This window comes from Dendrobates tinctorius, unplaced genomic scaffold (genome assembly GCF_039654945.1).
Source record: "Dendrobates tinctorius isolate UK_male_01 unplaced genomic scaffold, ASM3965494v1 ptg000537l, whole genome shotgun sequence".
Classification (NCBI taxonomy): domain Eukaryota; kingdom Metazoa; phylum Chordata; class Amphibia; order Anura; family Dendrobatidae; genus Dendrobates; species Dendrobates tinctorius.
This window is the reverse complement of record NW_027362196.1, coordinates 271409-286107: the sequence shown is the minus strand read 5'-3', so window position 1 is coordinate 286107 and position 14699 is coordinate 271409. Positions and strand designations below refer to the sequence as shown.

General features: G+C 50.7%; 1 protein-coding gene across 2 annotated transcripts in view; it reads right to left on the bottom strand.

Annotated features, from left to right (window-relative positions):
• Positions 1-14699, bottom strand: part of LOC141078346 (dynein heavy chain domain-containing protein 1-like) — a 283431-nt gene that overhangs the window by 122085 nt on the left and 146647 nt on the right. For both annotated transcript variants that reach the window (XM_073565083.1, XM_073565084.1), the window contains exons 9-10: positions 2728-2782; positions 2362-2576 (exon numbers count right to left, since the gene is read on the bottom strand). In XM_073565083.1, coding sequence (XP_073421184.1) covers positions 2362-2576; positions 2728-2782 — 270 coding nt within the window. The remainder of the gene's footprint in view (positions 1-2361; positions 2577-2727; positions 2783-14699) is intronic.

Sequence of the window (14699 nt, the reverse complement as noted above, 5' to 3'; positions counted from 1 at the left end):
GCCACTCCTGACCCCTCACTGTCCCTGCAGCCTCTCCTGACCCCTCACTGTCTCTGAAGCCTCTCCTGACCCCTGTCTCTGCAGCCTCTCCTGACCCCTCTCTCCCTGCAGCCTCTCCTGACCACTCACTGTCCCTGCAGCCTCTCCTGACCCCTCTCTCTCTCCCTGCAGCCTCTCCTGATTCCTCACTTTCCCTGCAGCCTCTCCTGACCCCTCTCTCTCTCCCTGCAGCCTCTCCTGATCCCTCACTGGCCCTGCAGCCTCTCCTGACCCCTCACTCTCCCTGCAGCCTCTCCTGACCCCTCACTCTCCCTGCAGCCTCTCCTGACACATCACTCTCCCTGCAGCCTCTCCTGACCCCTCACTGTCCCTGCAGCCTCTCCTGACCCCTCACTCTCCCTGCAGCCTCTTCTGATCCCTCACTGTCCCTGCAGCCTCTCTGACCACTCACTGTCCCTGCAGTCTCTCCTGACCCCTCACTCTCCCTGCAGCCTCTCTGATCCCTCACTCTCCCTGCAGCCTCTCCTGACCCCTCACTGTCCCTGCAGCCTCTCCTGACCCCTCACTGTCCCTGCAGCCTCTCCTGACCCCTCACTGTCCCTGCAGCCTCTCCTGACCCCTCACTGTCCCTGCAGCCTCTCCTGACCCCTCACTGTCCCTGCAGCCTCTCCTGACCCCTCACTCTCCCTGCAGCCTCTTCTGATCCCTCACTGTCCCTGCAGCCTCTCCTGACCACTCACTGTCCCTGCAGCCTCTCCTGACCCCTCACTGTCCCTGCAGCCTCTCCTGACCCCTCACTGTCCCTGCAGCCTCTCTTGTGCACTCACTGTCTCTGCAGCCACTCCTGACCCCTCACTGTCCCTGCAGCCTCTCTTGTGCACTCACTGTCTCTGCAGCCTCTCCTGACCCCTCACTGTCCCTGCAGCCTCTCTTGTGCACTCACTGTCTCTGCAGCCACTCCTGACCCCTCACTGTCCCTACAGCCTCTCTTGTGCACTCACTGTCCCTGCAGCCTCTCCTGACCCCTCACTGTCTCTGAAGCCTCTCCTGACCCCTCACTGTCTCTGCAGCCTCTCCTGACCCCTCACTCTCCCTGCAGCCTCTTCTGATCCCTCACTGTCCCTGCAGCCTCTCCTGACCACTCTGTCCCTGCAGCCTCTCCTGACCCCTCACTGTCCCTGCAGCCTCTCCTGACCCCTCACTGTCCCTGCAGCCTCTCCTGACCCCTCACTGTCCCTGCAGCCTCTCCTGACCCCTCACTCTCCATGCAGCCTCTCCTGACCACTCACTGTCCCTGCAGCCTCTCCTGACCCCTCACTGTCCCTGCAGCCTCTCTTGTGCACTCACTGTCCCTGCAGCCTCTCTTGTGCACTCACTGTCTCTGCAGCCTCTCCTGACCCCTCACTGTCCCTGCAGCCTCTCTTGTGCACTCACTGTCTCTGCAGCCACTCCTGACCCCTCACTGTCCCTACAGCCTCTCTTGTGCACTCACTGTCCCTGCAGCCTCTCCTGACCCCTCACTGTCTCTGAAGCCTCTCCTGACCCCTCACTGTCTCTGCAGCCTCTCCTGACCCCTCACTCTCCCTGCAGCCTCTTCTGATCCCTCACTGTCCCTGCAGCCTCTCCTGACCACTCTGTCCCTGCAGCCTCTCCTGACCCCTCACTGTCCCTGCAGCCTCTCCTGACCCCTCACTGTCCCTGCAGCCTCTCCTGACCCCTCACTCTCCATGCAGCCTCTCCTGACCACTCACTGTCCCTGCAGCCTCTCCTGACCCCTCTCTCTCTCCCTGCAGCCTCTCCTGACCCCTCACTTTCCCTGCAGCCTTTTCTGATCCCTCACTGTCCCTGCAGCCTCTCCTGACCCCTCACTCTCCCTGCAGCCTCTCCTGACCCCTCACTCTCCCTGCAGCCTCTCCTGACACATCACTCTCCCTGCAGCCTCTCCTGACCCATCACTCTCCCTGCAGCCTCTCCTGACCCCTCACTGTCCCTGCAGCCTCTCCTGACCACTCACTGTCCCTGCAGCCTCTCCTGACCCCTCTCTCTCTCCCTGCAGCCTCTCCTGACCCCTCACTTTCCCTGCAGCCTTTTCTGATCACTCACTGTCCCTGCAGCCTCTCCTGACCCCTCACTCTCTCTGCAGCCTCTCCTGACCCCTCAGGCTCCCTGCAGCCTCTCCTGACCCCTCACTCTCTCTGCAGCCTCTCCTGACCCCTCACTCTCTCTGCAGCCTCTCCTGACCCCTCACTCTCCCTGCAGCCTCTCCTGACCCCTCACTCTCCCTGCAGCCTCATCCTCTAATGCTCAGTTGCTATCAGCAGTCTCTCTTGAACATGGTGCTCTTATAAGCCGTCTTCTCACCTCGAGCAGTCTCTGCAGTTTCTCTCGAGCCTCCTGGATAGATCCGTCCACGTGGAGCATGTGGGCCAGAGACTGGAAGTTCAGGGGGAGGTAATGAGCCCTCTGCTGTCGCCCCTCAATCTTCAGTTCGCCCAGTTTTGGCAATTCTTTCAGGGCAGCCGCTGAAATAACCTGGCGAAGATTGTGCCCACCAAGTACGGAGGGCAGTGGGGGTCCTAAAACAGAAGCTTCCATTCAGAATAATGTAGTGAGTGTCTACATACAGATTTCCGGGTGCTACTCGGAGCACTGGGCACCCACCAAATCAACAGCACCCCCTCATGTATAACTCATGTGGACACATCAGCATCTGCTGCAGTACATTACCGAGCTCTGTGGGAGGAGGTGTCATGGTCGGTTCCTGGTCCCTGGGGTCCATCATCTGTGGATGAAAATATAATCCCCCGATCATTTGGAGGTTCACGAGGCCTCAGACGTGCCCTGATCCTCTCACCCTGCACTCAACGATTGCCCTGGATCGTAGGATCGGCCCTCGAACCGCTCCTCTGATCACTTATCATAAAAGTGAAATACAGGGTGACTAGCCATCAGAACAACACCCATAACATGGAGACACGTGACGTGGCCCCAGGGGGCCCTGCTGACCCCACACTGAAGCTCCAACCACCAACCGTCCACGCCAAGAAACTAGTCATCTCTCCATCATTATGGGAGACCGGAGGATGGACGTCATCCACAGGTGTCTTGACATTGCTGGAAGCACAGCCCTCTTCTATTCTATCTTACATTCAATATTGAATTGGTGCTGCTCCACAAGTGGGGGATTGTGACCCCTTCTCCACCGGAGAAGGGGAAATGGAGGAGCACACCAGAAGGCATCAATCAGAAGGGCTGGACTGGCCATTGGGCAAATATGGAAATACATGATGGGCTGCTGTAGCCATGGGCTGCATCACCTCCACGCTCCATCCCTTACTCTAGCAGGCCACAGATGAGGCTGTGGGGTGACCATCATGCTATATGAGGGCTGTGGGGGACCATCATACTATATGAGGGGTGAGGGTGGACCATCATACTATAAAAGGGCTGTGGGGCGACCATCATACTATATGAGGGCTGTGGGGGACCATCATACTATATGAGGGCTGTGGGGGACCATCATACTATAAAAGGGCTGTGGGGTGACCATCATATTATATGAGGGCTGTGGGGGACCATCATACTATATGAGGGCTGTGGGGGACCATCATACTATATAAGGGCTGTGGGGGGACCATCATACTATATGAGGGCTGTGGGGGGACATCATACTATATGAGGGCTGTGGGGGACCATCATACTATATGAGGGCTGTGGGGGGACCATCATACTATATGAGGGCTGTGGGGGACCATCATACTATATGAGGGCTGTGGGGGGGACATCATACTATATGAGGGCTGTGGGGGACATCATAGTATATGACGGTTATAGGAGACCATCATAATATATGGGACTATGGAGGACCACCATACTATATGAGGGCTGGGGGGACCAACATATTATATGGGGACTATGGGGTGACCAACATACTATATAAGGCCTGTGGAGGGAACATCATACCATATGAGGGCTGTGGGGAACCATCATACTATATGGGGACTATGGGGGGACCGACATACTATATGAGAGCTGTGGGGGACTGTAATGTTAAGTAAGATATTACTGTATGATATGACGTAAGGTTCTCTGAGCATTACACTCCAGAGGAGATGCTGCTTGTCAATCCCCGCAACCCCCCTTCACTCCTTAGCAGCTGAGTTTGTGTATCTGCTCTGCCTGCATCTGAGATAGGACACCGGCCATTTCCTGTACATTCTATGGACAGCTAAGGAATGTGGATTAGCTACGTGAAAGAAAGCTCTTTGTCCTGGCCATGCGGCCAATCCAAGTATGAGTAATACTAAAAGAAGCTCTATCTCAAGAAACATATACCACAGAGATATAATAATCACATCCCTTCGTAGGACACAAAACCAGCTTTCTAACCCCCAATTTTCACGGTTCTAACCCCTCCAGAAACTGAGATGTGGATTATTCCCAAATGGTGTGTCCGAACTACTGCATGTTTAGGTTTTAATTATTGGATTCGATAAACTGGGAAAAATGATGCCATCGGCAAGTTTATACGAGCTTTTCTCGTCGAGATATAGTTAGTATAAGTTTTTAGTTAAATTACAACTTGGAGAGTAGGGGAGCAGACCCTCTCCGGGCCGGCTCCTTTTGTGATGTCACACAGCAGAGGCCAATGGAAAAATGACCCAGTTAAGCTGCAGAATCCATGTTGATAAGAACCCCTGATGCAGGGGGACATGTGGCTCCATTTCCCCACATGGTTTGCCTAACACCAACTAAGCACATGTAAGTGTTAATCTCTGTTTTTTAATCCTTGTTATTTTATATTTGCAATGTACATATTTAATGTCTCAACTTTGTAACAACTTTTATCTATGTAATCACTGCCCGACTTTGGGGAATAAATCGTAACATTATCAGTCTGCCTTCCTGCTATAAGAAACGAACACGTGCCTTTAGATAATTGCTACTAATTTGGGGGTTTGCTACGGACCCTCTTAATTGACTCATTGATTAAGTAATTCATAGCTGGTGGCGGCGAAATGTGATTTGGGCCCCGGGTACAGCTGACTGTGACGGAAAGGGATTTGATAAGCTACAGTGGGGAAAAAAAGTATTTAGTCAGTCAGCAATAGTGCAAGTTCCACCACTTAAAAAGATGAGAGGCGTCTGTAATTTACATCATAGGTAGACCTCAACTATGGGAGACAAACTGAGAAAAAAAAATCCAGAAAATCACATTGTCTGTTTTTTTTTCATTTTATTTGCATATTATGGTGGAAAATAAGTATTTGGTCAGAAACAAGCAATCAAGATTTCTGGCTCTCACAGACCTGTAACTTCTTCTTTAAGAGTCTCCTCTTTCCTCCACTCATTACCTGTAGTAATGGCACCTGTTTAAACTTGTTATCAGTATAAAAAGACACCTGTGCACACCCTCAAACAGTCTGACTCCAAACTCCACTATGGTGAAGACCAAAGAGCTGTCAAAGGACACCAGAAACAAAATTGTAGCCCTGCACCAGGCTGGGAAGACTGAATCTGCAATAGCCAACCAGCTTGGAGTGAAGAAATCAACTGTGGGAGCAATAATTAGAAAATGGAAGACATACAAGACCACTGATAATCTCCCTCGATCTGGTGCTCCACGCAAAATCCCACCCCGTGGGGTCAGAATGATCACAAGAACGGTGAGCAAAAATCCCAGAACCACGCGGGGGGACCTAGTGAATGAACTGCAGAGAGCTGGGACCAATGTAACAAGGCCTACCATAAGTAACACACTACGCCACCATGGACTCAGATCCTGCAGTGCCAGACGTGTCCCACTGCTTAAGCCTGTACATGTCCGGGCCCGTCTGAAGTTTGCTAGAGAGCATTTGGATGATCCAGAGGAGTTTTGGGAGAATGTCCTATGGTCTGATGAAACCAAACTGGAACTGTTTGGTAGAAACACAACTTGTCATGTTTGGAGGAAAAAGAATACTGAGTTGCATCCATCAAACACCGTACCTACTGTAAAGCATGGTGGTGGAAACATCATGCTTTGGGGCTGTTTCTCTGCAAAGGGGCCAGGACGACTGATCCGGGTACATGAAAGAATGAATGGGGCCATGTATCGTGAGATTTTGAGTGCAAACCTCCTTCCATCAGCAAGGGCATTGAAGATGAAACGTGGCTGGGTCTTTCAACATGACAATGATCCAAAGCACACCGCCAGGGCAACGAAGGAGTGGCTTCGTAAGAAGCATTTCAAGGTCCTGGAGTGGCCTAGCCAGTCTCCAGATCTCAACCCTATAGAAAACCTTTGGAGGGAGTTGAAAGTCCGTGTTGCCAAGCGAAAAGCCAAAAACATCACTGCTCTAGAGGAGATCTGCATGGAGGAATGGGCCAACATACCAACAACAGTGTGTGGCAACCTTGTGAAGACTTACAGAAAACGTTTGACCTCTGTCATTGCCAACAAAGGATATATCACAAAGTATTGAGATGAAATTTTGTTTCTGACCAAATACTTATTTTCCACCATAATATGCAAATAAAATGAAAAAAAAAAACAGACAATGTGATTTTCTGGATTTTTTTTTCTCAGTTTGTCTCCCATAGTTGAGGTCTACCTATGATGTAAATTACAGACGCCTCTCATCTTTTTAAGTGGTGGAACTTGCACCATTGCTGACTGACTAAATACTTTTTTTCCCCACTGTAATTGGGTGGCTGCGGCCAGAGCATTGTTAATTCCCTCAACTCAGCGTGCCCGGTGGCCAGACCTCATTGAAGCAGCCGGCCGGTGACCAATTATCCTAGGTGTAGTTCCCTGACTGACCTGAGGATAAGGGGGGGCGCCGGAGAGCCGCGAGTTCCAAAGTGGAATTGAGAAAGTGGGATATACATAAATCCCCGCAGTTCTTGGAAGGTTGTTAGCAGTGGTGGGGCATCAAAAATAACCCCCCTGCGATAAATTGTCAGGGCAAGACTAGCTTGCTGAATTTTTGTCACATGGTGCCAGTGGTGGGATAACTAAGATAAGCCCCCACTGTGCCTGTAATAGCCGTGTGCCGGCAGTGCGTCGCGTCCCTCCGTCCGTGACATACCGGTGTCAGCGGTGGGATCGAGACATATTGGCGTCAGTGGTGGGATCGTGACATTTTGGTGGCAGAGCGGTGGGATAATCAGAGCATTAGTGATTTGGTTTGAGCAATCATTCCTTTCACTAAAAACCTGCACGGTTCCTGCGAGAATCCTGCATCATAGGTTTTGGAAAACAGACTCAGTGGTTACTAGACCTGAGACAATTTTGTGTACTTGCAAGTATCCCCTCCCTCTTCTTTGTTTTTCTTTCATTTCTTTTTTTCGGCAACCATGGCTACGCGGGGAGAATCTGATTATAAGCAGCTTATTAAGGACACCCTGAGGTCTCTGTGCACGTCAAAGCAGATTGATGTCACCGACCAGACCAAAGCCCAGTTGGTCATGGCTCTAGTGCAATGGGATGAGAGCCAGGGCGCAGAAGGCAACACCAGTGCCGATGGTGCAGCCGCAGAGGTCCAGCTGGTGCAGACCGGCAGCCAGGAAGTCCTGGACCCCTATCTGCAATTGGCCCTACAGCAACTCCCTGCTGAAGACCATGTGGGACGTCTGCAGCTGATCCAGCAAGCTCAAGAGAGAGCCCATGAACTGCAGCTGGCCCGGGTGAGGGGAATGCCCTCCGCAGCCCGAAGCAGTAAGCCCAGCAGCACCCAGAGTCCTAAACACCGGCCAGAGCATTTTCCCGTGATGGAAAAAGACGGTGACTTGTACATGTTTCTGCGAGCCTTTGAGAAAGCCTGCAGACAGTACCAGCTGCCTAGCGAACAATGGGTCAGGTACTTGACCCCAGGGCTAAAAGGCAAAGCCCTGGAGGCGTTTGTTTCCCTCCGGCCAGAAGAAGATAACAACTATGATGCCATCAAGCAGGCCCTGATTGCCAAGTATCGGCTGACACCTGAGGTATACCGAAAGAAGTTCCGGAACCTCCAACGTGGCCCACACGATAGCTATAGCGATGTGGTGCAGGGACTCAGGACCCACTTTGACCAGTGGATCCATGGACTGTCCATTGATTCCTTTGAGCTGCTACGGGACCTGATGATCAAAGACCAGTTCCTGCATCTCTGCCCAGCTGAGGTCCGACAGTTCATCCTGGACCGATCCAGAAATGCTCAGGTACGGATTGCACTTAAAGTGGTCTTGCTTTTAATGTATCTAGGAGGTCGTAATGGCACAGTGTTTATTAAAAACGTAGAGTAGGACCCCCCACATGAGATTGCCTTGGCGCGGCAGGGTGGCTGACTTGAATTGATCATTTTTTTTTGCCAAATATCTCATTTTGAATACAGTTAGATATCATGTGCATATGCACTTTATGTTATGCGTTCTAACCTTAAGCGGCGCTGGCTTCTCTTCTTTTTTTGCAAGGACTCAGGACCCACTTTGACCAGTGGATCCATGGACTGTCAGTTAACACCTTAGAGCTGCTACGGGACCTGATGATTAAAGCCCAGTTCCTACATCTTTGCCCAGCTGAGGTCCGACAGTTCATCCTGGACCTCGAACCAACGAATGCGGACAAAGCGGCGTAGATCGCCAACAACTATGAGGCCAACCGGAAGCCAGAGATGCGGAGGCCAGTCACCACCAGCTGGAGAGGGGGTAAGCCTGCAACCAACCACAGTGCCCCAGCTAGCAGTCCCTCCGGAGGCCCTGTCCCTGTTGCCAAAACCAGGTCTACTAATGACAGTCGCGAGTGTTACAACTGCGATCAGACTGGTCACATCAGTTTCACCTGTCCGGAAAAGCAGAAGACCCCCCCAGCCAAGACCTCTGGGTCCAACGCCTCTGTTCTTTTGGTGGGAGGTGTGGTTGGGAGGATTGACGACAGCGTTCAACCCATCCAGGTGGGGGCCCGTGTTGCTAAAGGCCTCAAGGACACCGGAGCTGAACGAACCCTCATCCGTCCTGGACTGGTGGCCCCTGAAGAGTTTATTGAGGGGAAAACCCTGACTGTCACCGGGATCGGGGGTACCCGCTGTCCCTTGCCAGTGGCCCGAGTATTCCTTGATTGGGGTGCTGGGAGCGGGGTGAGGGAAGTGGGAGTGTCCGAAAACCTGCCCACTGATGTTTTATTGGGGACTGACTTGGGGCGGATGGTTGCATACTATGTCCCTGACACCCCTCCCAAGTCTGATAATAAGGGTAACGTTAATCCTGATGATGATGATGATGATGGGAAACTGAATGTGTTACCTGCTAATGCCTTGATGAGTAATGATGCAACTAACAACCATTCTTTCCCCAGGAATGATGCTGATGGTGATGTAACTGTATCAAAGAAATCTGATAACCATTCTTTTCCTAGGAATGATGCTGATGATGATGATGTATCTGTGCTGACTGAACTTGTTAACCATTTCTTTGAAACGGTAGATGTGTCCACAGGTACCGAAGTACTCAGCCCCGGCACTCTGCGGAGTGAGACGGCTGAGGAACCCCTGGCAGGAGCAAGCAACGGTGCTCAAGGAAATGGGGAAGTGCATGGGGACCATGAGGAAAGTAATGCCATGCAACTGACCAATGCCACCGAAGAAGGTAACTGGCCCATAAGTAGCACTGCTCCTGAAGTGTTGGGGGTGGATGGGGAGGTAGAGCCCATGGCAGCGCCGGCTGGTGGGTCTGTAGAAATCCCCGGGGAGACAGCATACATAGCAGCTGTCACACGCAGTCAGAGTGCCCAGATCGCCCTGCCTTCTGGACCCTCTTCTGCTATAAGAGAGAATGAACCAGAGGTGAACCCAGAGCAGGTTCCAGAGGGTGTTATGGAAATATATATGTATTTCATCTAGATCTCACTTACCTGCTGTAGGCTATATACTCCATATACTGCTATATACTCATATATACAGTCATGGCCAAAAGTTTAGAGAATGACACAAATATTATATTTTCACATGATCTGCTGGCCTCTGGTTTTTATGTGTTTGTCAGATGTTTTTATCACATACAGAAATATAATTGCAATCATATTATGAGTAACAAAAGGTTATATTGACAGAATGAGTTAATGCAGCAAGTCAATATTTGCAGTGTTGACCCTTCTTCTTCAGAACCTCAGCAATTCTCCCTGGCATGCTCTCAATCAACTTCTGGATCAAATCCTGACTGATAGCAGTCCATTCTTGCAAAATCAATGCTTTTATTTTGTCTGAATTTGAAGGTTTTTGTTTGTCCACCCGTCTCTTGATGATTGACCACAAGTTCTCAATGGGATTAAGATCTGGGGAGTTTCCAGGCCATGGTCCCAAAATCTCTATGTTTTGTTCCCTGAGCCATTTAGTTATCACCTTTGCTTTATGGCAAGGTGCTCCATCATTGAAAAAGGCATTGTTGATCGCCAAACTGCTCTTGGACGGTTGGGAGAAGTTGCTCTTGGAGGACATTCTGGTACCATTCTTTATTCATGGCTGTGTTTTTAGGCAAGACTGAGAAAGAGCCCATTCCCTTGGCTGAGAAGCAACCCCACACATGAATGGTTTCAGGATGCTTGACAGTTGGCATGAGACAAGACTGGTGGTAGCGCTCACCTGGTCTTCTCCGAATAAGCCGTTTTCCAGATATCCCAAACAATCGAAAAGGGGATTCATCAGAGAAAATTACTTTACCCCAGTCCTCAGCAGTCCACTCCCTGTACCTCTTGCAGAATATCAGTCTGTCCATGATGTTTTTTCTGGAGAGAAGTGGCTTCTTTGCTGCCCTCCTTGAGACCAGGCCTTGCTCCAAGAGTCTCCGCCTCACAGTGCTTGCAGATGCACTCACACCTGCCTGCTGCCATTCCTGAGCAAGCTCTGCACTGCTGGTAGCCCGATCCCGCAGCTGAAACACTTTTAAGAGACGGTCCTGGCGCTTGCTGGTCTTTCTTGGGTGCCCTGGAGCCTTATTGGCAACAAGGGAACCTCTCTCCTTGAAGTTCTTGATGATGCGATAGATTGTTGACTGAGGTGCAATCTTTCTAGCTGCGATACTCTTCCCTGTTAGGCCATTTTTGTGCAGTGCAATGATGACTGCACGTCTTTCTTTAGAGATAACCATGTTAACAGAAGAGAAACAATGATGCCAAGCACCAGCCTCCTTTTAAAGTTTCCAGTGGTGTCATTCTTACTTAATCATGACAGATTGATCTCCAGCCCTGTCCTCATCAACACCCACACCTGTGTTAATGGAGCAATCACTGAAACAATGTTAGCTGGTCCTTTTAAGGTAGGGCTGCAATGATGTTGAAATGTGTTTTGGGGGATAAAGTTCATTTTCTAGGCAAATATTGACTTTGCAAGTAATTGCTGTTAAGCTGATCTCTCTTTATAACATTCTGGAGTATATGCAAATTGCCATTAGAAAAAATGAAGCAGTAGACTTTGTAAAAAATAATATTTGTGTCATTCTCAAAACTTTTGGCCTTGACTGTACTGCACACAGATACATATTCACAGTTTGAACCTTATAACTAGTTGGTGGAAATAACCTGCTACCCAGTCATCTCATTGTCTTGTGACTTGAGAAATATCTAGCAGACATAGGGAATGAGGAAGCAAGGCCAGATGGTCCAGCCGATATTGGAGACTTGCTGATGAGTGCAAGACTCCGGACAGTAAATCATGTGGTGTCTAAGTAACCCCAGGTCGGACACCCATATATGTTCATGTATTCAAACTGACCAATTAGATAAGAAGTAAAGCCTTTATGTTAATGAGTAACCACTCCTTTATACGAACTGATAAAAGACCATGAATATGAATAAAGTTTCCAGAGTTCTGCTGGAAGGTATTGCTGCTAACCATGTGTGGCGTCTTTCCTTCCTTGAGCGCTCAATAAGACTCTGTCTAATCAGGACAGGCCACAGTACACACAGGGGTAAATTCACCCAACCAAAAAATCCACATCAAGGGTCCCAGTAAGGAAGGAACCCTGACATCACTTCTGGCTGCCTCCAGCCAGGAGTTCCAGGCTGCTCTTCATGCAGATGCGAGCCTGCAGAAATTGCGAGATCTCGCCGAGACGCCCACCTCCGAGTCTGATAAGGAGAGGGTGTTCTGGGAACAAGGAAGGTTGTACCGGGAAACAGTACCCGGAGAATCCCAAAAGGAGTGGTTGAGGGAAAGACAGCTGGTCGTCCCCTATCAGTTCAGAACTGAGTTGTTGTGGATTGCCCATGAGATTCCACTTGCTGGACACTTGGGGATCAGCAAAACTAAGGCACGGCTGTCTCAACACTCCTATTGGCCCAAGATGGGGACAGATGTAAAACAATACTGCCGCTCCTGTGACACCTGTCAAAAAGTGGTTAAGTCGGGGCCTGCTCTTAAGGCTCCCCTTATCCCTTTGCCGGTGATAGAGGAGCCTTTCCAGAGAATCACGGTGGACATTGTAGGCCCGCTGGCCATCCCCAGCAGCTCTGGAAAGCAATACATTCTCACCATGGTAGACTACGCTACCCGGTACCCAGAGGCAGTAGCTCTGTCTTCAACAAGGGCAGATAAGGTGGCTGACGCACTGGTGACCATCTTTTCAAGGGTAGGATTTCCCAGGGAGATGTTTACCGATCAAGGCACCCAATTCATGTCTCGCCTAATGGAGGCTCTCTGTGAGAAAATTCAGGTGAAGCACCTGGTATGAGTGCGTATCACCCACAGACTAATGGTTTGTGTGAACGCTTCAACGGTACCCTCAAACAGATGCTCCGCATGCTGGTTGAGACCCAAGGGTGCGACTGGGAGCGGTACCTCCCACACCTGCTGTTCGCTTACAGAGAAGTTCCGCAGGCCTCGACCGGGTTCTCCCCCTTCGAGTTCCTGTATGGCAGGCGAGTCCGGGGACCCCTTGGGTTGATAAGAGAATCCTGGGTAGATGAGCCAAACCCCACAGAAGTGTCCATTGTGGATTATGTCATGCGCTTCCGTGACAAGATGCAGACCTTGACGCAGTTGGTGCATGACAACATGACGCAGGCTCAGGCTGACCAGAAGCACTGGTACGACCAGAACGCCCAGGAGCGGACCTACCAGGTGGGTCAAAAGGTGTGGGTGCTGGTCCCCGTGCCAACGGATAAGCTTCAGGCAGCCTGGGAATGCCCATACGTCGTCCACCTACAGCTCAACCCGGTCAACTACGTGGTCACCCGGGGTAGGCGCAAGGCCTTTCACATCAATATGCTGAAGGCTCACCACGAACGTGAAGCTTGCGTCCAACCGGTCTGCAACCTGCCCGAGGATGGGGAGGAAGATCCCCTCCTGGACATGCTGGCTCAAGCCAAGGCCAATGGGTCCATTGAGGACATGGAGATAAGTGATTTGTTAATCGTACCCGAGCGGTCGCAGTTGTTGGCCACCCTGGAACCCTTCCGGGTCGTGTTCACCAACCGACCTGGGAGGACGGAGTTAGCGGTTCATGAGGTGGACACCGGGAATCACGCCCCACTACAGCGAACACCTTATCGGATCTCTGAGGCGGTACAACAGGTCATGCGCCAAGAGATCAATGAGATGTTACAGCTGGGGGTGTTATGATTGAGTCACCGTAGGAGGCAGACACAAAATAAAAGCTACGTCCAGAAAACCAGAGAAGTTGGCAACTATCAGATTGCAGACCCCTGGACCTATCAACACAACTAGCAGTAGCCGTGGGGGGTTCCTACGATGCCCTAGACCCCTCGATCACAGCCGGAGCGCTAAATAGCCTAAAGACAGAAAAGGAAATCTAAACTGCCCCAGAGCAGACCCCAAAGTAAAAGGCAGCCCCCAACATATAATGACGGTGAAGCAAGATGAAAAAACACTCACACAGATAGAAAGATAGGCTGAGCAAACGATGGGGCCCAAGCTAGCTAAACAGAACAGGAAAGGAAGGTTGCTGTCTGCAATCTGCCAAAACCCTATCAAAGACATAAGCCAACAAGCTGATATGAAAAAGACCCTGAAGCAGCTAGGCTTCAAAAACTAAATCAGCACTCAGGTATTTTCAGAAGACAGAGCTAAAGGAATTCGGCACACCCCAGCAGGGAATGGCAGAAATCCAGAAAAACAAAGCAAAACAAAGTCTAAGCACAAATGCAAAAAGCCGAGCAGAAAACTTAGCTTTAGAGGAGCAGGAATTCAGACTGGTCTCCAAGGATCCCACAGAGAAATCACCCGCAGGGCAGAAGGGCGTCTGCAGCCTTCTATCCAGTCAGTAGCTCCACTCAGCCAGTCATCATCATCAGACTCAGGTGTTTGATAATCAGGCTCACTACCTTTCTTTACCAGAAGAGGGAGTTCCTCGGGCCTCAGTAGTGAAGGGGAAAATGAACTCACAACATGGGGGTAATTAGACGGACAAAAAGCACGTGGGCCTGTAGTTCTCGTTCCTAAAAGGGATCGGACCACCCGGTTCTGCGTGGACTACAGGGGGCTCAACGCCAACACAACCTCTGATGCACACCCGATGCCGCGCATCGAGGATCTGCTTGAGCGGTTGGCGAAAGCAAAGTACATATCAATCATGGATTTGAGTCGGGGATACTGGCAGATCCCCCTGAGCCCTGAGGCGCAGGAGAAATCCGCCTTTATCACCCCCTTTGGACTGTATGAGTCCACAGTCATGCCCTTTGGCATGAAAAACGCCCCTGCCACTTTCCAGCCGATGGTCTACCACCTGCT